Source organism: Python bivittatus, unplaced genomic scaffold (assembly GCF_059951505.1).
Source record: "Python bivittatus isolate LINGU-HERP-01145 unplaced genomic scaffold, Pbiv_v1 ctg000020_np1212, whole genome shotgun sequence".
Lineage (NCBI taxonomy): Eukaryota > Metazoa > Chordata > Lepidosauria > Squamata > Pythonidae > Python > Python bivittatus.
This window is the reverse complement of record NW_028277030.1, coordinates 36,408,756-36,434,328: the sequence shown is the minus strand read 5'-3', so window position 1 is coordinate 36,434,328 and position 25,573 is coordinate 36,408,756. Positions and strand designations below refer to the sequence as shown.

At 40.0% G+C, this 25,573-nt stretch overlaps 1 protein-coding gene across 5 annotated transcripts in view; it reads right to left on the bottom strand.

The window, feature by feature from the left end:
- Window positions 1-25,060, bottom strand: part of MLIP (muscular LMNA interacting protein) — a 54,874-nt gene extending 29,814 nt beyond the window's left edge. For 3 of the 5 annotated variants that reach the window (XM_088137089.1, XM_088137100.1, XM_088137096.1), the window contains exons 1-5: window positions 24,873-25,060; window positions 10,588-10,683; window positions 8,022-8,390; window positions 5,050-6,597; window positions 2,105-2,176 (exon numbers count right to left, since the gene is read on the bottom strand). In XM_088137089.1, coding sequence (XP_087993215.1) covers window positions 2,105-2,176; window positions 5,050-6,597; window positions 8,022-8,390; window positions 10,588-10,683; window positions 24,873-25,028 — 2,241 coding nt within the window. In that variant the 5' untranslated portion in view covers window positions 25,029-25,060. Of the gene's footprint in view, window positions 1-2,104; window positions 2,177-5,049; window positions 6,598-8,021; window positions 8,391-10,587; window positions 10,684-24,541; window positions 24,727-24,872 lie in introns of those variants that run through there. The other 2 variants (XM_015889246.3, XM_025171122.2) reach the window with 2 other exon arrangements.
- Between the last annotated feature and the right edge of the window lie 513 nt (window positions 25,061-25,573).

The following is a 25,573-nucleotide window of genomic DNA, read 5'->3' as shown; positions in this document are numbered from 1 at the left end:
CCATGTAAAGCGCATTGTAATAGTTCAGAAGGGAGGTGTCTAAGACCTGGGTAACTGTGAACAGTGCCTCCTGATCTAGAAACAGGCACAACTGGTGCACAAGATGTAACTGTGCAAAGGGTCTCCAGGCCATGGCTATCACCTGCTCCTCAAGCAGGAGCCGTGAGTTCAGAAGAACCCCCAAACTGAGCACCAACTCTGCCTGGGAGAGTGTTATCCCATCCAAAGTCAATAATAGAAGGTCACTAGATACAGGAGTTTCTAAAACCCACAGTCACTTATGATTCTACAACCATAACATTTGAGAACCCTGAAGTACCCTAATATTGCTTTTGCCTAAGGAATACTCAACAAATGCCATGCTGCCAATCAAACCCTTGATTCCTTTGGAAACTACTTGTCACCTAATGAATTCACCCTTCACATTAAGCTTGTTGAACTATGGTTTATGCTTAACCATAATATATTAAGCCATAAATCATGATTCACTAATTGAAGTGGCTGGTTCCAAACAAACATAGTACGGCAAGACCAATGAACCATGTTATAGCCAAGCACAATGGGGATGCCACACCCTGAGTCAAACTAGTGTGTCCTCTGGCATTGCCTAAAGCAGCACTAAATACGTTTTTTCAGAATTGGTGACTTGCCAGGTCAACCCTGCCAGGGCAGTGTTATGGATTCTTGGGTGCTAAATATGCGTCTGATTTTACAGTCACAACCAAGTAAGTGTTTTATTGAAATTATATGTGGCCGTTGAGCTGGATTTTGCTTGCTGGTTTACCCATTTGAAGGCTTGATCTGGTATCAATCAACCTACAATCTGAAGTTTGAAAAGGCTTTCTAAACTAAACCCAGCCCACTCTGAAGGCTCATCCTCACATCTCCACAACTGCAGCACAAACATGTGCCAATAACCATTTCTTACCTTGCAGTCTCATGATGTTGCCGTCTTATTCCCCAGGTTACAACCGAAGCGGCTTAAAATTGTATTTAGCCCCTCCAGTTTTAAAGGAGTGTTTTCCTTTTATTTGCTGTGGATATGATCTAGCATATTTTATTAATGTGGTCAGGGTTGATCCTGTCCAAATTCTAATGCTTTAGAACTTTAGGCTGCTTCAAGTTTTAATGCTTAAAACTTTGGGCTGCTGCAGATATGCCTCTTCCCTTCAACAGCTGGGAACATTTTGGGTTGGGCCACAGGAGAGACTCCAGACCTGGCTTCTGCAGGGGCATTAATTAGAGTTATTTCTTTATTACGTGCCTGGTAATGACTGACTGGTGCTTCCCAAAGTGCTTGGTCGATCTCACGCGGGCCCTTTGCAAACCCAGGCTTAGCAGTGTTTGAACAGCACGAAGCTGGCAGAGCAAGGTTTTGGTGCTCTTTAGAAAGTCTTCTGCTGCACGGAAGGCTCCTCTAAACTGGGAAAGGGAGAGGGCTTCTACCAGCTCGTGTTGCCGATTCTGTCACTACTGACTGCATTGCAGGTTTTCTGCAGATTCACGCAGACATACTTTTTATTCCGTTTATTATGGCAGAGGGGGGTGTAGATCATTTTGCCTATGCGTTCCAGTTGCTTGTCATCAATGGCGCCCTTCTGCTTCACGTTGTCCCCCTCCTCCAGGCCTGTGATCTCAGCCAGGCTATTTGTAGACATGAGTTCAGCACTCTTGCAGAAGAACGGTAGACCCGTTTCAGCAGTAGCTAGACTGAGAGGTCACAGGCAACCTGACCGGTGGCTAAACATACTGTTTCACACACCTGCCTACTCTTCTACCTTCCCCATGTTAGGGAGAGTGATCGGTAGCTGCTTTCACACTGGTGGGTGTGGGTGATGGCTGGTGAGAGAGAACCTAGAGCAGGGGGATCCACCAATTGCTTCCTTGACTTGTCTCATATCAAAAGAGGAAGAACAGAACCTGTCGTCAGCCTTGTTACTGTGGCTGAGTAGGACTCAGCAATCTGGGCAGGACATGCTCTGCCAGCATGCTTTCCTGCTGGCTCGAAGACTGGGAAACAGCACTTTCACAGAGTTATCTGCTTGTGCCCTGAATTACAAAATTAATATTAATACCAGCACATACCTTTGAGCACCCAACTAACCTTCTGTTCTAGAAGCAGTGTGTTTGTTGGGATGGCTGCAAATGTCTTGTAGCTTGCATTGATCTTATATGACTGCAAATCAGAAACAGAAACAGAAAGCATATGATGCCATTAAAACTAATTCCTTTAAGTCTTCAGTATGAATGCTGTCTTTGTGTAAGGGAGAAAAAGGTTACACATGAATACATTATTCTGACTTTTAAAGGTATTGTATGTCCATGAGTCTCATCTTAATGTCATAATTTATATAATAGGTTTCCCACCATAGTTTGTTCCAGAGATTGAATACCCATTCATATATTTTAGTCAATGCACAGAAGTTTTTCCATCTGCCCATACAGGTGACACATTCAGCTACAAGCTCACTGAAGTCCCTTGGGAGCAGAGATGGCTGATCAGCTTTATGCAGTACTTTTCCTTAAACTATGTAAGCATGAACCTCAAACTTGTTAACCAAGTAACAGTACAAATATAGCCAAATTGAGAAGGAAAGAATATTCAGTAAAGAAGGAAAAAAATTTTTGTGCCTTGTCTCTAGTTCTTCCTTCATTCCATTTATTAGACAATAAAAAACATTAATTTACCAAAATATCTTGGAAATTGCTTGGGATAATTTCACTTAATGTCATTCAGCATTCACAAAATGTGGGAATTTTTCACCATCCTTTAATAAGCTTCTGTGTTTTTCTTAACAACCAATATCTGTGTTCTACAATGCTAATGTAACAAAATATTTCCTATTGTCCCCCCTTTTTTTAAGCTGTTGTCTCCACTACTTATTCAGTTGTTTCTGGTGTACTATAAAGCACTGAAATGCAAATTGAAGTTCTCTTAACTCATCACCCTTCTTGTCCTTGCTTTCCTTGCTATTTCCCAGTTTGTCTCCCCAACATTATGAGAAGTTGAGTAATCAGAACCAAATGTTAATAACACTTAAGAGACAAAGTGGATTTGACAGTCCACTGATCTCCATCACACAATCATTTGTCAGACATAGCATTAAAGCCAGCATTAAACTGTATTCAGTTACTTTATTCTTCCCTTCTTACATTTCATCCTACCACCTGAGTAAGAATTTTGATTTCTGCAGGGTTCCTTTCCGTAAGTAAACCCTTCGGAAAGCTGGGCTTTAATTAGGAGTTCTGCTTTTACAGTATTTAGGATAGCAGAACTATACCATTAACATGCCACATTTATGAGAGATGCTGTCACAGAAGAAATGGAATACAGCTCACAGACAAGGGTTCAATGTACAGAAAGAGGCAATATCATTGTTATCACTCTCCCAAATCATGCTGTTTCACTGCTCCCATGACAATAAGCTAAGTATGGAGCTGGAGAAGCTTAGATGATCAACTTTTATTCATGGCAGCTTCTTCAGCTCAGACACCCATATCTGATGGGACTCTATTGTGAATATAAGAGGCTTTATGTGTGCACCAGTCAGCCTTCAGATTTACACTGGATGTACACATTCAGTTCTGCCCATGATTTATTTTGCAAACATCTAAATCACAGCAAATTGGAAGAAGCAATTGCAGTTGGGAGCAAGCAAGAAATGAGTCAAGCAGACATCTTTCCCACAGCTACTATGGCACTAATTGCCCCAACCTAAAGTGTATATACCTATGAGAAGTAAGTCTGAGATTTGATACATGTGCTGGTAAAGTAATAGGTAGCTCTACCTTTAAAGCTCATCTTTGAAGATCTATGATAGGGGTTCTACACAAAAAGGGTGCCACAATTCAAAGTAGCCCCCACAAAGTAGAGGGTTTGAACTGGTGGAGGATTTTAATTGCTGGAACAGGGTTTGAACAGATCTGTGGCGTCACTTAACTTCATTAAATGAGGACGTGACTTATGTAGCACTGTATCTTTCTAGTCTCAGAGCTTAATGAAAAGAATTGTCACCCTACTTTTAGTTTGCATGTATGTATGTGTGTGGAGTGCTATCAACCTAGCACTGACCTGACCTATAGGTCTACATAAATCCACAAAGTTTCAAATAAGGCATTTAAGGATATTTCCTGCAATCATAGAGGAAGCTGTTGTTGCCTGGAGTGATGTTATTAAAACTGAATGTTAACTGTTCTCCCACACTATAATTTTAGTCATCCTATATGCTGTCCACAACACTCCACGGTGTTATGGAGCTCCTGAATCAAGGTACAATGAAAACTTTAACAATCTGCAAAACAGATCCACTGGAATGGAGTAGCAATCACTGCCAAATCACTACACTGCAGAAAAGTGATTTCTCAAATCACGTTTGAGAGAGCTGCATTCTGATACTTTCTATATTCTAATTGGGGAGATGGGTTGTTTGTGTCGGTGAAAGAGACAGTTGTATCTGCAGATTTGACTCAAATGTAATGTAAAAACATCCTTTACAGATGGGGATGAATGCAAGAATAGGATGCAATTATTAGCAATCTTCATAAATGTGATTTATCACAAAATAGCATATGCTACGATTTACATGGAGAACTGACTTTATGTAAATATTTATAACCAGTAATAGAACAGCTGTCTGTTATACTGAAGTTAATTCTAAGTATTTTCATGAATCATTCACAAAAATTAATTCCCACCAGCAGCAGCCACTGATTTTGAGTGACAGGATCTTCAAACTAGCCCATTGTTGCCACAAACTTGAACCATAGTGCTATATGAGGTAGCAGTCAACAAGGCCTGTTTCAGGAAATGAGAGTGCAACATATTTAAATGAATTAAACCAGTACAGCCCCCTTGGTTCCATGGAACAAGTGTGCTTGGGAAGTGTTTGATTACTGCATTTCTAACATGTTGTTAGATGTGAAAACATTAAAAATGCAATAATTATTATGTCTATATATTTGCAGTTTTTCTTTCTTTGGGCACCATTTTTCTGGAACAGAAATGGAAAAGGGATTAAAGGAACAGAAACAAGCAACCAAAGAGAGTACCTTAGGAGCCTTATTCTCACAATCAGAAGGCAAGGAAAAGGATAGCGGTGAGCTAGTCTCCCTTGATCTTGACCACTGTGCGCAAGGAGAGTGCTTTCGGGCCTGGGATCTGTGTGGTGTTACTGTTGGGGTCTTGTGTCTTGAGTAGAGGGGACAAGCTCTGAAATTTGAATGAAGAGGGGATGCGTGTGTCTGAAGCAAAGAGGAGTTGGTATTACAGCCTGGAGGAATAGATGAGGTTGAATCTTGGTGACAAAAAGGCCAATGAGTGGTTGAATTTGTATTTCGGTCCTTTGCAGAGTCATGTAGCAAATACTCTTTAGGCTGATTACCAGAACGCACAGGAGTTGGAGAGAAAGACAATTTTTGTGCTGTGGTAGAGATCATGTCCCTTTGGTTGACCGCAAGGCTTGACACAGGATAGGACTTGGCTGTGAAAGTGGGAGAGCAGGTGTGTACCCTTGTAGACTTTTCAGGCTCTTGTGTTTTGAGGGCCCCTTGCCTTGGCCCATGGGGAGGTAAGGAAAAATTGGTCAGTTTGGGTTTTAACAGAGGAGATACAACTGTTTTTCTATAGGAGGAAATTGCAGGTGACAAAGGACGCAATTTGTCAGGGGAACATGCCCTGGTATCAAGAGTCCTTTTAGGGGACAGAGACCAAGTTTGAAGGGTAGGACTGGACTTTGAGGAGAACATCATATGGCTTGGTGCATTCGAAAACACCGAAAGGTGACCTTCGTCCTGGCATGGGGAATCTGACCTGATGGAAAAATGTGAAGCAGATTTCTTGGGAGTGGGAGGGGTAGATTTAAATTTCTTCTCAATTGCCAGAGTTGAAGAATCTAAGGAATTGGGAGAAAAAGTGGCAGGACAAGATGCAGGAGAAAATGGCCTTTTTGGAGAAGGCCCTGACTTCAGAATAGCGGTCAAAAGAGAGAGTCTACTTGGAAGAGGAGATTTAATTCCAGACACTGGCAGATTCCCACTTGATGACATTTGGCTAGAGGGGTTGTTTACATTATATATATTTGAAGAAGAACCATGTAGAGAAGATGGCAATTGGTTGGGACTTGGTGATAATACATGTGTTGTAATATAAATGGGAACCACGGGGCATGGGACCAGTTTCTTGGAAGGAAGAGGAGAATAGGACTGAGGGGACGAGCTCTGAAGAGCATCTGCTGAAGTTGGAACCTGTAAAGGAGGACAGGAATCCTTGTTTAATAATGGTGGCAATGGGGAGGATTCCTTTTCAGGTTTGTGAGTCTGAATATTACTGGGTAACTGAGCACTATCTGCAAGGCTGTCAAATGGGAAAGGAGGTACTTTTTGTGTGGAGGAAGAAGTAGTAGACTGGAAATAGGTGGATGTCTGGTGTATGCAGGATCCATCTGCAGACCGCCACCGGCTATGAGATTCTTGCTGAGAAGAAGCCTGATGGCCTGGAACAGCCAGTTCGTGTTCTATTTTCAGATTAGTTGGAGAAAGTAAAGGAGCAGCAGCTGATTTATGGGAAAGGTGATCAGAGGTAGACAGAGGAGAAGTTAACTGGAAGGGGAAAAGAAAAAGAAGAGAGATTAGAATCAAAACTGTAATGTCTGTTGAGTTCTTTAACTGGGAAAGTGACGGTCTTAATTTCCAGTATTAAATAGCAGGGTGAGTTGTTAAAGGTATGGTATTCAGCATTAAACTATTTGTGTCTATTTTTATTTTTATTTACAAATGAAATGATCGGTTTCCCTTGTCTGTTGGACAATCATATCATAACTTTGCAAAAATAAGAAAGCATTTACAATAAAAACAACTCTAAGAGGTAAATCAAAATGGCCCTTCTAGCCCTTCTGTAAGATGGCCCTTCGATTTGGCCAAATAGCTGCCAACAATGGCCCACACAGCCTCTCATGCCCAGGGTCCAAAGAAGTTGATCAGCAAAAGGGCATGTTCCTTACTCTTTCGTGGCTAATTTTTTTTTAACTTGTTTCAGTGAAAACAACTATTCCATCGAGGATTCTCAAGAGTTTCCTATCAGAACTATCAACATATTTTTAGATACCAAATATCTGCAACCCATTATGGGAAAATAATTCACATAGGATGATCCACATGTCATTTCCATTTCTCAGGGCAATAGGAAATTAGAAAAGAGCCTTCTAGGACTTCATGAGTTCCATTTGCAATAATCTGCTCACCTTGATACTGGTTGTGGCCCATTATTGACTCAGATACAACATTTCTTCAGCCATCATATTGCCTACAATTATCAATAGCTATCCTTGTTAGCTGCCAAGAGTCACTTTTAGCAAGATGGGTGGCCATATACATTGATATAAATAAATAAATGTAGCCCCTACTTCTAGAGAATCTCAGTGATCATTGGTGACATTACCAACGTTTTGATGGTTTTAATGAAAGAAAAGTGTGGAAATGGATGGACTAAGGCTCTGTGAGGTAGAACCCATACATTTCCTCCTTTGAAGCCCCCCCCCCCAAAAAGGGGCAAAAGGAATAGCCAAAACAACCTGCTACATGGCTATTGCAGCTTTCAGAAGTATGCATAGCTACATAAGTGTGTGTGCGAGTGACCTGCTCATGGGTCAGAATGTTTCCTTTCCTGAAATATGGCAACAATCTACTATTTTTCACAGCTGGCAAGTCCCACTGAAAATTCAAATCAGTGGTAAAATACAGCGCTTCTCTTTTCTCCTGGGTCTTACTGGCATATAGACATATGCTGGCATGCAGCTCCTGTCAGCCACAGAAAACAACCATGGGCTGCTACACCCTGAAGGGATTGATGCTGAAGAGCAATGCAGAAAATCAGGCTTCCCTAACAAGCACAATCGTTTCTCTTTCCATGTACACTGCAGAAATGGAAGAATGTGATTTGATTTGATTTGATTTGATTTGTATCACCGCCCATCTCAACAAGTGACTCTGGGCCTTACCTGAGAGTGTCAGGTTACTCGCTTTACCTGAGAATGTTTCTGTTGACTGGCTGAACTGCAGGGAAGGTCAGTGTGCTGTGGCGGCTGGGTCACGTTCCCCTGTCCTTTCCACTCATCACCGCTAGACACATGGGATGCAGCTAAAATCCTGGAACTTTCATGTCCGTAGCCATTGCCTAAAATAGCTTTTGTATCTTCATCTGAGTCTGTGATGAGAACAAACTCAGCCTTGAAAAGACCATTCCCATTCATGTTCCCTCCCTTTGCCTTATCTTCTTTGAGTTTGAAAAGTTTGTGCTTATTGTTGGGGCAGCTGGCAGCTTCACCGGCTCCCTTGTTTTCACCTCCTATGGCAGATGGCTTCTCCAATTCCTTTGTTTCAGCAATCACTTCATTCTGAAGGAAGGAAGGAAGGAAGGAAGGAAGGAAGGAAGGAAGGAAGGAAGGAAGGAAGGAAGGAAGGAAGGAAGGAAGGAAAAAGCAGAGAATGAAAGAGAGAGATGGCTCAGTACTATCTTCTGCTATGCTTCTCTCCTTGCCCACAATGAATTAAAAATTCCTACATGAAAACATGACAAATAAGGTTAAAAACAAAACAAAACAGTTTGTACAGTATGTGTGGGGTGCTGAGGGAATTAACTATTGAAGGAAATGGTTTTTACCACCTCCACCCTGTTTCACATGTGCATTGTCTGTCTGAGGGTTGAGACTAGAGATACAATCAATTTTTTGTCCCTTTTGAAGGACACAAAAGACAAAACTGGAAGGAATAGTTCACTCAATATCCAGGACAATGCAGAAATCTGGAGCAGACGCAGCTAGGCAGAAGAGAACGCGAAGTGTTTCAAGAACAAGGGCCCCGGGGATTCTGGCTGTGGGAACTGCCGGGACTCCCATGATTATTAGAGGGACAAATCTGGGGCAAACCCCGTAGGTATGAAAGGAAAAAAGGCTTCAGACCAAAATGTTCCCTAGCAGACAAAACAAAGAATTTGCAGCTGGGAAGTTTTGCTTGTAAAGGAAAACATTGTGGCTCAAAACAGTTTAGGTTGTATTTAAACAACATGTACACTCTTGGAACCCTTGCAAGATAGATCCTAGAATAAAAGGTATATTTAATTCTTCTTGTTGAAGAATCCCTTCTGGTGCTTGGGGGGGTTGTATTTGAATAACATAAGATCAACAATGGCAAGAACTACATTCAGGTTACTTGGCATATTGCAGTCGGTTCCATCTTTATATATTAAGAGATCTGCATGTCCTCTCCTCTTTAGCACAACCTACCCTCATCCTGGGAATAGTGTTAACCTGGAGGTCACCAGCTTATGGAAGGCAATCCTTCTTCCTTAGTGCTGGATGTTTTGGGTTTGGCTGCCGATAACCTTTGTCCTTATTTAACTTTCTGTTTTGGCCAACAGCCCTTGAATCTGCCTGCTCTCACCACATACCATTTCCCAGGCCTTCTGCTGGGCCAAGCTGTATCTTAGCTAGCAGCTATGCTGTCTTCCTTTCATTTCTATTCCAAACTATAAAGCTTCCAGGATACATTGGGACTCTAACATAGGTATCTTGATCCCACAGGACTGGACTCCTTCATCCACAAACTATATTAATCATGAAAATGGTCTAATGGATCATTGTTTGGAAAGAGAAACTGCAGGAAGGGACTGAGGCAGAGGCTGCTGCTGGGTCAGTGGGGTCTCGTATCCCTTCCATTATACTAGTCCCAACCTAAACTGGTTCCCTTCTTAATGTTAAAGGAAAAAAGGAAGGTAACTGGTAGCTATCTCTTGAAAGTTAAATGGCTTGGCTTATCTTTGCTACTTTGCACGTTTGAGCTTTTTAGAATCAATGTCTAGTTCTTGAACCTTCCTGGGGCATTACAGATATTCTCTTCTGGTGAACAAGTGCACATTTTATTCTCAGTTATAGAGCTGGAATCATAATGCTTAGATTTATTTCAGACACTGGAAGAAACACACAGTTTACTTTAGGCCAGAGCTTGCTACCACACAACATCTGTCAGATTTGAAAGCCCCAAAAGGAATTTGGTGAATTGACTTAGTCTTAGATGGTCTATCCTGGAATAACCTTTTGATTTCTGGGGCCTTTCTGTATACCTACTCTCATAATCCTGCCGCTACTGCCACAGACACATGCTTGCATCCCATAATGTTGCAAAGTGGAAATGTAAAGATTTCCATGAGTTGAGCTCAATTCTACCTGGAGAGATCCATGAAGTTTCTCTTGGGAACAATATGGATTTTCCATTTCCTTCTCCTGGCATGCTTTTTAAAAACTTTCCTAGCCTAGCCTACAGCCCTGGGATATCCTGGGGGTGACACATCCTCATACTAACCAGGCCCATCCTGCTTTTCTTGAGCTCAATGAGGTGCTGCTATCTGCTGTGACAAGAAAGTCTGACAATACTTTTCTGCCTATTGTACCCAATCTTTTATTTCCAAGCTAGGCATATTTTGAGATAATTCTCTCCCCTCCCCACTTTAAATAACTGAGACAAAAGTTAACAGATAAATGAGAAAAACTGATTTTTTTTAAAGCTCTTACACTCAGACACTTCTCCAATACTCACACAAAATGTTGTGCAGTCAGCAAGGTAGCATTGAGTTGGCAGTCTTCCAAATGAGGGCACAAAGGTGAACCCCAAAAATCCAGGTTCCAAAGGAACCTACAACAGATACAGATACTGTATAATAACCATATCAAACAAAGAATATAAAATCTTGCTGTGTGGCCTGCCTGTATCAAATCACCCAGCAGATATTGCAGTGCTGTAGAAGAGTTTCTATGAAGAATTAAGGGAAATCAGGCTCTGATTTTGATCATTCTGCTGTAAATGCTCACAAATTTATATTGACTTTTGGATAGTCATAATGGATTATAATGTTGGAGTAGGGAGACCCCAGTTCCAGTCCACCCTCAGCCAAAGAAGCTCACTGGGTGACTTCAGAGCAGTTGCTCTCTCTCTCAACCCAACCTACTTTACAGGCTTGTTGGAAGGAAAATGGGAGACAAGAACTCTATGTATGTCACCATAAGGTCCTGAATGAAAGATGGAATGTAAAACTAACAAAGACTTTGGTGAGGTAAAACATATTTTAAAAAGGTTAAAATTGACAAGCCCAGCAAAGCATCTTTGAGTCCCCCTGCCCATCAAATCCTCTGTTACCTTTCCTTTGGCAGCATATTAGACAAAATGGAATGAGTCACTTGGAAAGGCTAGGCTAGATGGCGGTGCACAAGTGTGCTCTACTTCTAAACGGTCAAAAACTCCAGGAATTTATCCAGCACTTATCCAAGGTTCAGTTTCCTTGGAAAAGAGGTTACAGACAGTGTTTCTGTGCTATTAAAAAAATCAATAAACCTGAATGTATTTTCTGAGCATAACAACGGGAAGTCACAGCACTCCGGTAGAGTGCTGTTCCCTATCAGGTTCCTAGGGGAAACTGTAACATCTCAGGATTTTCCGCAGTGAAGTCTGACTCATTTTTAGATCCAATTTCAGCACAGATTCACGTTCTGCAATTACACAGACTGGTTTGCCCCTTCTGATCACTGTAAGGGGAATGAAAGCACCAGATCTTCACCCCAATAGCTTTATTCTAATGTTGTGCTGGAATGGCACAAAAGGATGGCACAAAAATCAAATGTAATTGGACATTATTTTCATAAAAGAACTGAAGGGAATTTAATGGATATGAACACCAAAAGGATATACTTTAATGAGATCTAGGGTTTTGCAATTTGCAGTGTAAAAGACACAACTCATTTTCCACCAACGTATTATACAATCGTAAGCAGATTTTTAATCCAGAAAAAGGGGATTCAATTAGATGCTTATATTATCCCTTAAAAGATGGCAGTTTCAGAGTTGAGGCTACATAATCAGAACCCATTCAAGATCACAATGAAATTTAGCAAAAGAAAAATCAGCTCCCAAATACTGACAATTACATTTTTATTCAAATTGATCAAGGCAATTCTCAGAACAAGAAATACTGATTATAGATCAAGTACCACAAACTTCACAGGCACGCAACACTAAATATTGAGATTTTAAACTGAGTTACCATACAGATACTTTCCTGTTCAGCTGCTTGCTCGCTTGTACTTCAAAGAAAAAGTGAACTTAAACATTTTTCTTTTACACTAGAACCTCTTTAAAAATGGATCTCAATGGATCCGGAGCACAATTCTTAGAATTCCCAATCAGCATGGAATTCTATGAGTTGTAATCTGAAGGAATTCCATGTTGATGAAAGAGGTCTTCAAGAATAATACTTTTACTGAAGCACAGCCCCTATTTGCCCACTGCACCCATTGAACTAGAGAGAAGTCTTAGTATCAAGTGAGGCCAGAGCCTAGGACCACATATTACTATACAGAGCAGAAATTATTCACTTGAAAAGCACCCAGTAGGAGTAGAGGCCAACACTTTTCCTTCAGAAGTGCCCCTCGGAGCTTTCGATACAGAGGAGCCATTCTTGAAAGGATACCATGGGATACTCGCAGAAGTGTGTAGACTGTGCATTCTTGAAGAAGACATATGCAAGAGCATTTTACTTGCTGGGAGAGAATGGCATCTAAGGTGCTTTTGCATATAATGCAAAATGATTTGTCAGTATAGTCATTTGAGGAGTGTGTGTGGATTTCTTACCCATGTCAAGTTCCCACATACCCCCACCCCACCCCTACGGCACATTAAATGAACAGATTTTAAAAGTTGAAATTCCTGAATATTGCATTAAAAGGCATTTAAGGCAAGGGAAAGACTCTGAAAGACCAGGTGAGGGACAGATCGTCATGAAGAAAATCTGTCTATGTGGTCACTAAGAGCTGACAATGACTGAATGGTACATAATCAATGAATCAATCAGATCTGGTGACTACATGGACATAACCAAACCCTACTATTTTCTTGGCAGTTATGGAATACTTTCTCATCGCCTTCTTCTGCCATGTTTTCTAACAACTAGCCTATCTAACTAACTAACTAGACTGGTAGTCTCCCTCCAAAGGTTAAGAAGGCCTGGCCCTACTTAACTGCCAAATCCAGACATGTTTAGCTAGATATTCCCACCAGCTGCACTCACTCAGGATACCTTTTATCTACAAAATCTTTATATTTGTCCAACTATATGTGCAAAGGAGAGCCGCGTTTAGCTCATTCAACCAGTCTATCTATGATCCTGTTTGTAAAAATAAATAAACAGTTGTCTATAAGAAGTTCCTAGAAGTTCTATAGTATAGAAGTTAGTGAGAAACATAACTGGAAGACTTTCACAATAGGAACAATTTATCTATCATTACAAAAGGGGGTTGGGGTTGTTGTTTCAATGGAGGCAAATGTTAACATATGGGAGTGGTTGCCTTCTAAAATGGAACGCTCCCCGGAGAGGTGTACCAATTGATATTTTTGATCATGCAGTTTGGCTTTAAACCCTGCATACATCATACTTGCTAACTAATCTGTGATATTTACAGTTCCACAACTGGTCCAGGATTTCACAGACCTATGAATAGATCAGGCCCACATGCTACAATAATTTATACTTCACAGGCTCATTCAGATGGCTTCTATTCTGGGTAATCCCAAAAACTAAATTAGACATCCTGAGTTTCATAGTCCACAATTAAAAAATGTTCCTGACTTCTCTGAATATCTTGCAGATAAGAGGACCAGCTGAGATTATATATTCAACACTTCTAGCTTTCCATAAGCATAACCATGGCCTTCAGAGAAGTTGCTGCACTTTAAAATTCATGCTGCACAGCAGATACCTGTTACAGATATCTACAGAATCTTTGAAGGATGCAATGTACCACAATATCTTTCTTTTTAAAAAAATCGTACCTGTTCTCTGTAAAGCAACTCCTTCTGATCCCCCACTCTTTTCTCCACATTGCATGGGTTTCTGGTTTGAAGATCAGAAACTCTCCAACATCCACTACATGGAATCAATATGGGCACCAGGTTTAGAGAAACAGCACTTTTTCCAGTCATAAGTGAAATTCCTTTATTGAGATATTTGGAGAGTAGGCAGCTTATGTGGGCACAAGAAGCATCTAGAACATAAATGTTCTCTTTGTCCAACTTTCCTGCTGCTGAAATGTGCCATTGTTAAAGCAATGGGGCTGCTTTCTAAAGTCAAGAGATGTTAGAGGGTGTTGCTTATTAAACCATTACAATGTTAAACTGTATGTCATCTTATTACACAATGTGCATTTGAGTACAATGAATCTACTTATTCCTGGAAAAAGTTTTCATATGGTTTAGTGAATATTATGCCAAAAGAATCCAAATGACTGAACTGAAAATGACTAAGCCATGCCCATAAAAAATAATATTTCATCTTCCCAACCTTGATTATTATTCCTCTCGAGGACAAAGGACTCTGAAGCATGCATAAGACTCCATGCATATTCTTCTGCTGTGTGGGAACAACCTCTTATGGTTGATGGGCACATGTAGATAGATATGTATATATAAGTATGTTCCCCTTCTAACATTTTTTTTCTTAATTTATAAGTTCTTGTGTCCAGTAACTTAATTTAGACATTACTTACAGACCACTGAGAGCCAGTTGGCCTAGTGGTTAAGGCACCAGGCTAGAAACCAGGAGACTGTGAGTTTTAGTTCCACCTGAAGCATGAGGCCAGCTGGGTGACCTTGGGCCAGTCACTCTCTCTCAGCCCTAGGAAGCACACCATAGCAAGCCACTTCTGAAAAACCTTGCCAAGAAAACTGCAGGAACTAGTCCAGGCAGTTGCCAGGAGTCAACACTGACTTGAAGGCTACACACATACCACTAGCTAAAAGACAGAAGAAGTCTTCCCAAACTGGGCATCTTCCAGATGAGATGGACCAACTTTTACACTGGTGGCCCTCATTATTCATGGCAGTTCCATTCCAGCCAAACCAGCACTGATCATGAGACCAAGGGCCACCTATACTTACCAGCTAGCAAGTTCAATATATCTGGAAGATACAGGCTGGAGAAGACTGCTATTAAAACAACTTCTTTTTGCATACAGAAGAAAGTGCTAGAAGAATGGAGAGCATGTTGTGTTATGAGGTAGTGGCAGTTTAGGAAGAGAAATGCTATGCATTCTGGACATCACATGTCCCATAACACATCAGCCTTTATTCAGTGCTAGAATATTCAAATTGACAAATTAAATTTATATTTCCTGGTGAACCCTGGAAATACAGTAATAATCAGATCCAACCCTGATTAACTTTTTCAAGTTCAGCCAAGGTCAGCTAGATGCTCACCAATGCTGCGCTCATTAAGATGCTGTGCTCATCTCATAAAGTTAACTTTCAGGAGATGCATTGTTATAAATGGCCATAAAATGTAAGCAACTAAAAATATGCCACAGCAAGCCAAATAAGTCCTTCATTTGTTTTGAAAGATTAACCCCATTTGAGATTCCTTTTGATGAAAAGAGGGTGAAAAATGGTAATATAAATAAATAATTTCTTGTGCCCTTAAATTATGCATCACTGATTGTCTCCTCTCTTTCTTAGCTAAACATTTTATAGTTTACAGACTCCAGTCCATTTTTAAGTGCTTTCCCAGCACTTTAAAAAGAGAGGTGGCAGAGAGGATGTTGGTGACAATGAATGAATAAATGTAACAATCCGGCCCAAATTTCAGGTGAGTTTTGTGCATGCTGAATAAGTCAGTTCAATTGCCCTTCAAGTGGAATGAACAGGTAATTCTTTAACACTGCAGCGCCTTTTGTTCTTCAAAGTAATTAAAGAAAGCAATAAAATTGATATTAAAGTATTCAGCGTGCACAAAATTTACCTGAAATTTCAGCTGGATTGTTGCATTTATTCATTCATTGTTCTAGACTGGTTTGAACAAGCAAAGGTTTTGGAGGATGAGTTGAGTAGAGGACAAGAATCATGTCTACGTGGAATTAGTTCAATGGTAAGTTTCTACTGTGTTGAATGACCCCTTTCAAGTAATCATCTAAAGGAACTTTTTCTTTAAACCCATTTTGAGTGTCTTAAGTATCCAAGTGAAAGCAGCAGATTTCTCAATCTTTTAAACATGCAGTGCAGCTGTGTAGGGTGGGGGCCACAGGGAAATAATTCCTATATAGCTCCTTGAACATGCAGAAGGACTGTTGTTTGGAATCCATTTGCAAGCTGTAGGTCAACCAAGTGAAATGGAGAAGAATGGGTGGGTTGCAATCACAATTTTTGAAGGCAAACAGCCTGCCTTGGAAACTGTTTTATCATTTCCAATTATTTGATCGAACTTGTGACTCACTGTTGAATTATCATGGACAAAAGATCAAGATAATAAGCCCCTTTAGAGCATATATGAAGACATAATTGAAAACAGCATCAGTGGGAAACCAAAAGGATTGTCAATAAAAATGTTATATTTCTGGCTTGGTGTTTATTCTAGAGCTGAAAATGTACTAGGAAAAGCTATCATTTAAAGAAAGAGCCATAACATGCAAGTGGACAGGGTGAAAATTACATCAAAGTAATTTAAACAGTATTACTTGGAAGATGTAACATTTTAATAACTGCAATTTGCTATATTAATTATTAGAATGGACCACATGTCTATTGTCATTTAGGTGATACTCTTTGCATTTGCCCAAAGATTTATTTATTATCTACTGAGCTTAGACAACAAGGTCAGACCCAAATTGAGCAGACACCAATTTCCCACATGCACAGACTTGATACAAACATAGAGGGAGAGCTGTGTATGCTGCCTTAACCTTGTGGAAGAGAAGTAAGACATGCATCTAACAAGGCAGTAAATAATAAATGGGGCTGGAAGTTACAGACAGACCAGAGGGTCATCAAGCTACTGGAAAGCAAATCACAATGAAATAATGAGGTACTGACTTTGCTTTTTTAGTCACACTGTGTTGATTCATAAATGCTGCTTGCACTGAAGTGTAGTGGCTTTGACTGATGACATTGAACTGTGCAGCTGTGAAAAGGCAAAAAATAATCTCCAGCTCTGTGGTTGGAGTATCCTGAGAGCATCGTATGAGAATGAGATTCTACTTCTCCTGAAGCTGTCCTATTTCAAGCGGTCTTGTGAAAAGATTAGGACAGACAGGAAGAGCTTCACTCTTTTTTTCTTTTTAATGTTTCTTTGGAGACGCCTAGTGATGGAAAGAGGAGAGAGGTAACTAAACTATACGCAGATGAGAATTTGCCAATTCTACCTATGCAGTCGATTGAAAAGGGCAGCAGGTCTAATGGGACCCATAATATCATGTTAACAAAAAACTGTTGTTTATCACCATTATCCTTTCCATTCAAATATAATGAATAATGCTGATAATGAATAATAATGATGGTATTGACTTACAAGGACTTGGCCTAATAATTTGGTAGGGAAGTTCAAACTATATGTGTGTATTTGTGTACATACACACAAATACACACAATGTTACTTGCAAATATATGTTACAGCCCAACAAAAGTTATGAACACTGTTGTAAATCAGTATTCAGGCTTGATTAGGAATGTTTGATATGAACTGGCCAAATCCATACATGTCAAATATAAGTGGAAAGTGGAAACAAATTCTTTGGATTCCACGCTTTGCCATATTTTGTAATGCAACTTTCTATTCAAAAAGACATTTTAAAAATAATTACCTTAGGATCAAACATCTTAAGTAAATCCAGTGTTTGAATTCATATGTACAATAAATGTTTTTCATAGATGCATTTGTTTTGTTTTTTTTTAATGGAATTTTCATGCAGTTTTTTAAAGATTGATGACAAAAATATTGGAATGGAATGGACAAAAAATAGATGGATCTGTCCATCCTAGTTTTTATATCAAATATTTTCTGAGATTGGTTGGGATTGCATAGTGAAAATATTGTTGGTCTGAAGTCTAAGATTAACAATGAAAATATTGATTTGGAATGTTCCAAAAAGAATGGAGAATAACTTCTTCCACATCTGGAAGAACCAACAAAGAAATGAGATCTATGGATTCCATATGCATCCCTGCTTATCCATCCATGACTTCCTCACTAGATGAGGATGTAGAAGGCAACAAAGCCCCTCACTCTGGATTTGACTTCAGAGAAGCCCTACTGCTTTTGAGGCCTCTCCTGTGCATTCTCCCACATGGGTTCAGACCTTCTGGAAGGAATTCCTGCCCTGAGAGCAGTTTCTGCTTCGTCATTACAAAAGAGGTTAACTTCTTTTTCAGAATTCTCACTCGTTATCTCTTAATTGGATATTTCAAGATTGTTTCCACAATTCTCTGAATTAAAGCTCAGACTTACAGCTGGGTTTTCTTATTTCTTCCTCAGAAATATCTCTATATTTACCCTAAGGCCTGGCAACTCCATTGAGTTTTTAGCAAGGAACAGAAAACTACATAGTTCTTTCTACTTTCCAACACCCAGTGAGAATCTCCTATTTACAAATGTATATCCTACCTTTTTGCTACAAAAAGGAAGCTAATTAGACAAATTAAAACTGAACTAAAAACTGAGAACTCTATTAAAATACATAATGAAAACAGAAAAACATCCAGTGCGTCTCCAATTTCATTACCATTTACTCGCCTTTCTCAACTCTGCATGTGCACAGTGAGACCAGTCTTAAGGATAAATAGAAAGGTGATGCACATTATTTCCTGTTTCCCTCCTCCCCCCAAAAAGACACAGTATTTCATGAGGTCAGAATAACTTCTTCTCACCCAGTTGCTAGAAGTAAGACACAGTTGCATCTAGCTGTTAAATGAAGAATATACATCTTTGGGGAAAGGATGAGTAAGAGCCACACTTGGCCTTTGAGTATTGTATCAAAGGCTACATGCCTAAGAGTAGGTGAGGCAAGGGCAAAACAAATCCAAGTCCGATTTGATTATTTTAAATTCTATTAACATTAAATTAATAAATTACATTGATTCATCTCCATATATGTCATATTTCCCCCTCTATGCCTGAAAACAATTTGGCTCTCAAAAGGTGCTCCATAAATTGATTTGCAAGATCTGTTACTTCATATCAGCTTAGCTGTGATAGCTAGTAAAAGAACAATTGATTTAAGCAAGACAAGAATGTATGGGGTATTTTTGGCCTCTGTCAGAAGGACTCTGCACTGTTATTAATGCAAGGTTGGGTTAATAAGTTCTCACCATGTGCATTCATAAGAAAGTGAGGTTCTGAACCATAGACATAGCATCTCAAGGGCCATTTCTACAATAGTGATTTGTAGTGCCTTATACTATCACTTAACCATCACAATGGAAATATAAAACTTGCTTTTTTAGCTGATATATTGCCACAGTGATGGCTAGTTGATGCTATAAATTACAAGTGTGAAAATTGCTAAAGCCCAGCATACACACCAATTACATAAACTGGGTTTACAACAAACGTATCAATTTGGCTGATCATTCCTTGGAGATGAGTTAATATTAAAATTACTCAAAATCTGCTTTTACAATGACAAATTCAGAGCCCGAGTTTTTTTGTCCGAATCAAACTTAACATTTCTGGGGGGGTGGGAAAATACAAAGAGAAAGTTCATTCATATAGATGATATAGCTAGATGTCAATATAAATATAAATACATACTGTATTTACCTTTATCACCAAACCAAAAAGTCTTTTGCCTTGTTCCACCGCCACCCCCCAAATTAATATAGAATTCAAGATTACACATTGAATGTTAAATTGTCTGAAACCTGAAGAGAATGAGAAGGAACAATAGTCCTCAGATGCCCAGACTTGGTTCCTAGCAAATTGTGCATGTTCTTATCAGCCAGTCCAGAGACAGCAGTGACAGACGTTAATAGGATACAAAGCCATTTTTGGCAATGGGAGACAAGAGGAGCAGTGAACACATAAAATGAAGAACAGTCAAGCTATTCAAGGATATTCTGATGTAAGTTTGTCTCTAGACTCCCTAAATGATGTCATCCCATTCTTGGGGGGGCGGGGAGAGGGAGATGCCTCTTAGGTTACTTGGTTCAATGCAGCAACCATGTGTGATTTTCAGTGCTACTATATAACCGTAGATCAGTTAACTTAAGTTAAAAGCACCCTGCTTGATCAAGCCAACCAGATACAATTAAGATGGGAAAGTGAAGATAGTCTTCTGTCGTCACTCCCTAGTGGCTAGTATTTGCAGTTTATGGCAACTATGATTCAGCTGAAAAATCAGTGGCTAGATTCACCCATCATGTGAAACTGCAACATGGTTGGATTTGGGCCTAGCAAATTATGTGAACCCAGCCAACTGTGGTTTATTCAACACACATGGCCTAAAGCCATGGCTTAGCACAATCCATGAACCAGGCTAATGTAAACCTGTTGGCCTTGGATTGGATTCAAATCATAATTCCGAACAAAGCTCATGGGCTTAATGGAACTGAGCAAGCACAATCAAGTATGCGGAAAAAGACATCCCATTTTCACCATTAGCTCACTGGACATCATCTACCTATGAATGGATGCATTACAAGTTTCTAAATTAGAGCTGCATCAAACATTGACCCTGAATTACAATTACAATAATGTGGGAAAATAGGTACTTTATAAATACATGGAAAGCAATCATATTAACTTGAATTAAAATGAATTAATTAAATTTACATAACATTTCATTTTTGTCCTGGTCTCACCCACTTCTTTGTCTTCGACCCTTCCTACCTTTGGAGAGTGACTTCAAAGGCCAAGGGCAGATTTGCACACACCTAATTCAAATCAGAAAGAAGTTGTGGTTCTCATGCTGCTAATTAACAGCATGCTGGAAGTAGTATATTTATAGCAGGCTGCCCAGTAGCTACACACTTAGTTGCTTAAGGTGAATAATGCTGACCATACTCTTTGAGCAACTTGGATGGATTTATTGGTGTCCCTGGCATTCTGCACTTTTTGGTCCCAATCCAGAGATTTGCTCCACCAAGAAATGTATGCTTTGAATGAGATGTATGTATCAGCTGCCCAGCCACTCAGCACCACAAACTCCTTACTACTCCCTTTGTGGTGGCGCCCAACAGCCATGCTGTCTTGAATATTTAGGATAGATGTGCCAGATGGTAACCTTATCTCCAACGAAAGTCTACTTCAGTTTCTCCCTCTGTCATCCTAGGGAGCCCAACCCAGCTAATTAGCACGTGAAAATGCAGTGCAAAGAAAAGATGGAAAATATTGTTACTGGATGTAACAAATAGAGTGGTGCTTTCAGATTTAACCCTCCTTTTACGTCAGCTTCTATTGGGGCAGTCCAGTTGCAAAGTATTCAAGCAGAGCAAAGCTGGGAATTTTTGACCCAGCAACTGCAGTCGTGACACAAAGTTTGTTTAGAATCAAAGGAGAGATTCAAATGGGAAGCACTCATTTGGGAGCAAATGCAGAAGAACCTAGTGGCTACTGGTTAAGAAGCTGCTCTTTCTCCTCTGTCCTCTCTTGAGAAGATAGATGTGCGTGGAGGATATATCTCAAGAGAGAAACAAGGATAAGGTCATAGCATTTTTAGTGCAGAAAAACAATGGAGAGTGAGGGCTGCTCTTTCTTAAGAGAACTCACACTATCAGCTGGGAGGGAATTATGGCAGCAAAAGCTACTCACCACGGGTGAGTTCCTAATTATCCAGAAGAGATTGAAATATCACCGTTAATTTCCCTGGAGGGTGAGACCCATCAGGGTTGACAAAGAGAACTGGCCATTAGAAAAGATAAAGGAGGCTTTGAATTAATATTCAGGCTGAACATTCATGGTGCACACCTCTGCTTGTTTGTTGAAAAAGGTCAACTGTTAGCATGCTTAGAATAGCAATTTCTGGAAATTGTCCTGAATTCTAATTTAGTATAGAAAGGTCTGCATGGCAAGTTCAGACATACATTGCAATACATTTATAGAATAGTAATTTGTACTCTACCACCACCCCCCAACTCCCGCAAAAAGGATAATCTGCTAAATTGGGTATCAAGAGTTCCTAATAATTAGCAAAATAAGTTTCCAAAGCCTGTTGAGAATACACATCTCAAAAGATGTCATGTTTTGTAGCCTTTGGAATGTAGTGATCAGTAGGAATTCTAGAAGTCAACATCTCGGAGAAGACTGAAATAGTAGTTTTATGTTTAAGAAAGATTATAGTGTATGATATTAACCATAGACTCTCGTCAAAAAAATCCACATTTCATGAAAGAATTGCAACTTTTCTTCACACAGAGGGGAGATCATTAAAGCATCACGATGATCTTCCATGAGAGAAGCAGCATCTTGATAATCCAAGTATTAAGAGTCTTAATTTCCAAGAATGCTGCAGTTTTCCCACATTTTTACAGTATTAAATGGGTAAGAAATGCAGTGAGAACCCTGATTCTGTTTCCAAGAACACAGATGGTCTCCCTTTGAGGACAAGAGATTAAGTCTCTGAATTCAGTCAGAGCAACTGATGTTGCCATAAGGCAGAGTAGGGTAGCAGTTTCAGGCAATCACGATCAATCCTACACCCTGTAAGGTAGACTTCTGCTGCCAGGTGTTCCTGAGGACACTGTCCTATTGCTGAAATAGAAGAAAGATTCAACTGCTAGTCAGATTGCTTTCTATTTGTGGAATTGGGGGTGGAAAGGGGGGGGAATACTTTCCCCTTTCGCCAAGACAGCAACATGTTTATCTGCTATCCTTGGTCTTAATTTTGAAAGGGACCAAGTCTGTACCCAATGCCTGATTATTACTGGCATGCTCTGGGCAGTAATCTTAGTCCGACATCATGTGGGCATGAATATTTTAAGTGTGTCTTAGAATTATCTCTTGCCCTGCATGACCACATATATTCAGCTGCACAGAATCTAGAGTCAGATGTTTACAATGCTAGGAATCTGTTTGCATCATTCCAAGTAGAAGCTTAAAACTTTGACCCGTGAAAAGAACACCGTGATTGCTGTAGACAAGGTTGCACCTAGCTGCAAGAAAAGTTCTTAAGGGCTAGTTCACATGTGCATTACATTTCTTTTCACCAGACTACACTAAAAAAGCCAGCCCTACTATTAGGTAAAATAAGGTTGCCATTCTTAGGCAGTTTGCTTCAGGTGTCATGAAAGGTCAATAACGTCTTGGATATTTAATTTATTTTTATTGTTGTAATGTTTACCATCAATAGGGTGAGGGGAGTTTAGGAAATGTTCTGTCTTGGGTGCAAAAATGATTTAACTGGCCTTGGGTACAATGCACCATGTCCAGCCTGAGGAAACTTCATAACATTATTGAACTTTTAAATGGGGGGATGTAATCTGTGATGTTCATATATAGATGGTCCATTCACACATGCCATCTGATGTTACTAATAAACAAATGGCAAGCCTCATACCCTGCCTTTGGTTAGTTTGCATATAAATAAGCACCCGTTAAAAAAAGTTCTTATTGTTACTTTATCCACTCATATATACTGCTTAAAATTATTTCTTTGGAAAACGTTTTTGGCAATTTCTGATTCCAGGGGCATATGCACGGTCTGGATCGCCTTCTCTTCCTCCTCCTCCCCTTCAAGCTTGTCCAGTAGCGCATTTCTCACAAGTTGCATGCTTTTGGGGTCCAGGCAACATTTAACAGTTGAGGAGAAAGCTCACAATGAATGAGGAACTGGCGTAAAGTGGGATGGGCCACTTCAGCTTTCATATTTTCCCCAATATTTACATTTTTGGAGTCTATTAAAAGATTGAAATAGGGACAACAGTTTTGCTAACATGTAAACTCTAAATTCCAAAGAGTGCCATCAGAAGCAGTCCAGGGTTACCACATCGGGAATGCAAAAGCCCAAACAACCAGCAGATGGCAGTAGAGGGTTAGAGTTGTTTGTCTGACATCTGTTGCCATCTAGTGTTGTCTGGATTTCTTGCAGGCCAGACATAGACATAGTTGTCCACTTATAGCAGAAAACAAATAACTCTAGTGCCCTTAATATTATTGCATTCTTATTCAAGAATGTGATACTATTTCTAATTTGTCATTCAATATGAGTGACTGCTAGGTTCTTTCCCTCTCTCTCTCTTGCTTGCTCTCTCATACAGCTTATCAATTTCCAGTGTCAGGAATAACATGGCGCCTCCATGCCTCTGGGGAAGCAACTACTGGCATCAGCAAATTCCATTTTTCACTCTGGAGTTGTAATCAGGAAGTACCGAGAGCCAAATGAAACTACTTTTTCTCTGCTGCTCCTTCCATGATTCTCTTTGTCATTTCGTATCCTTTAATATAAAACCCAGCATATTGTACGACTTAGTAAATTACAGAATTGTTTTATTTTCAGGCAATGCTACAAATTGAGCATCTGGAGGTCTAGGATTTATCATCTGCAAAATTCATAGCCACGGAAATATCAAAAAAGTCCCACAATCCCTGCTGAAAGTTTATAGCATAATTAATTTCAACACCCCATTGCTGAACGTGTTAATCATCAAGGTCACTGACTTGAGGAAGTATCAAAATAGTAACTACTTTTCTTCCCAGCCTCTAGTATCTTAATGTTGCATAATAATTCTAAGGAAAATTGCCTCCTACCTTCAGCTTCTCTTGGGACAAAATGTCTTTTGCTGAAGATCCTCTTTTACATTTTTCTATCTCCATTTCCCAGCAAGAAAAAGATTCAAATCCCAGAAAGAAGAAGCTTAACTGGCTAGGTGTTAGAAACCATGACTGCCCACCCTCGAGTGGTGAGACCGGACTGTATCAGCGTGCCTGGGTGATAATTTCTTCTTAGCCAGGGTTTCCATTTATAGCCTTAGAAAACTCACAAACAGAACTCTGGCAGGAAGGCAAGACTCGGGCTTCAGATAACAATAAATGCCCCGTTGGCACCAAATCAGTTGAAACACAGCGTAATTTTGGTTACCTGGAGCTTATGCACCAACCTTCCCTGTAGCTTCCTCGGAGACCTTGGAAGAAATTGGGAGACAGAAGCCTGAGATGAAAGTCCACAGTCAATCACCTGCCACTTTGGGGCATCTCTCACACACTTTCTCTTTGTCATCTCTAGTGTTGCTGTCATGGCATGACTGTAATTCAGGGGAACTTCACCACCGCCAGCACCACCACACACACACACACACAATAGATGGTGTCTCATAAAGCCTCCCCAATCCCTTTTAAAAGTTCATGTTTGAAGGTCGGGAGTCTGGGGATTTGTTTTAAAAGAGAAGGGAAATGTCATTCTTCAACCAGCAGTTATTTTCACATGAACTGCTGTATGTGTCAAATCTCTGAACTCCCTTTTTGAGTGCAAATTTAAGCACAAATTTCAGGGTGCCCTCCAGAGGCACATCCTAGAAAGAAAATACACTTAGGTCTGTGGATGGATTATGCCGGCTTCCCTCCCTAGCACAGAACCCAGAGGGTTAGAAATGTCGTGTTCTTTTCCAAACAGCAGCCCTACCTCACCCCCTCCCAGAGCATGTTACATGGAACATGTCAGAGTTACAAAGCTGTTTTACAATACTGCACAGGGAGCCATTGCAAGTAAAACTGGAAAAGAAGACTGTGGCCAGATTATTCAAAAGGGAAGAAAATGAAGGGAATTGCTGCCTTCACACCCTG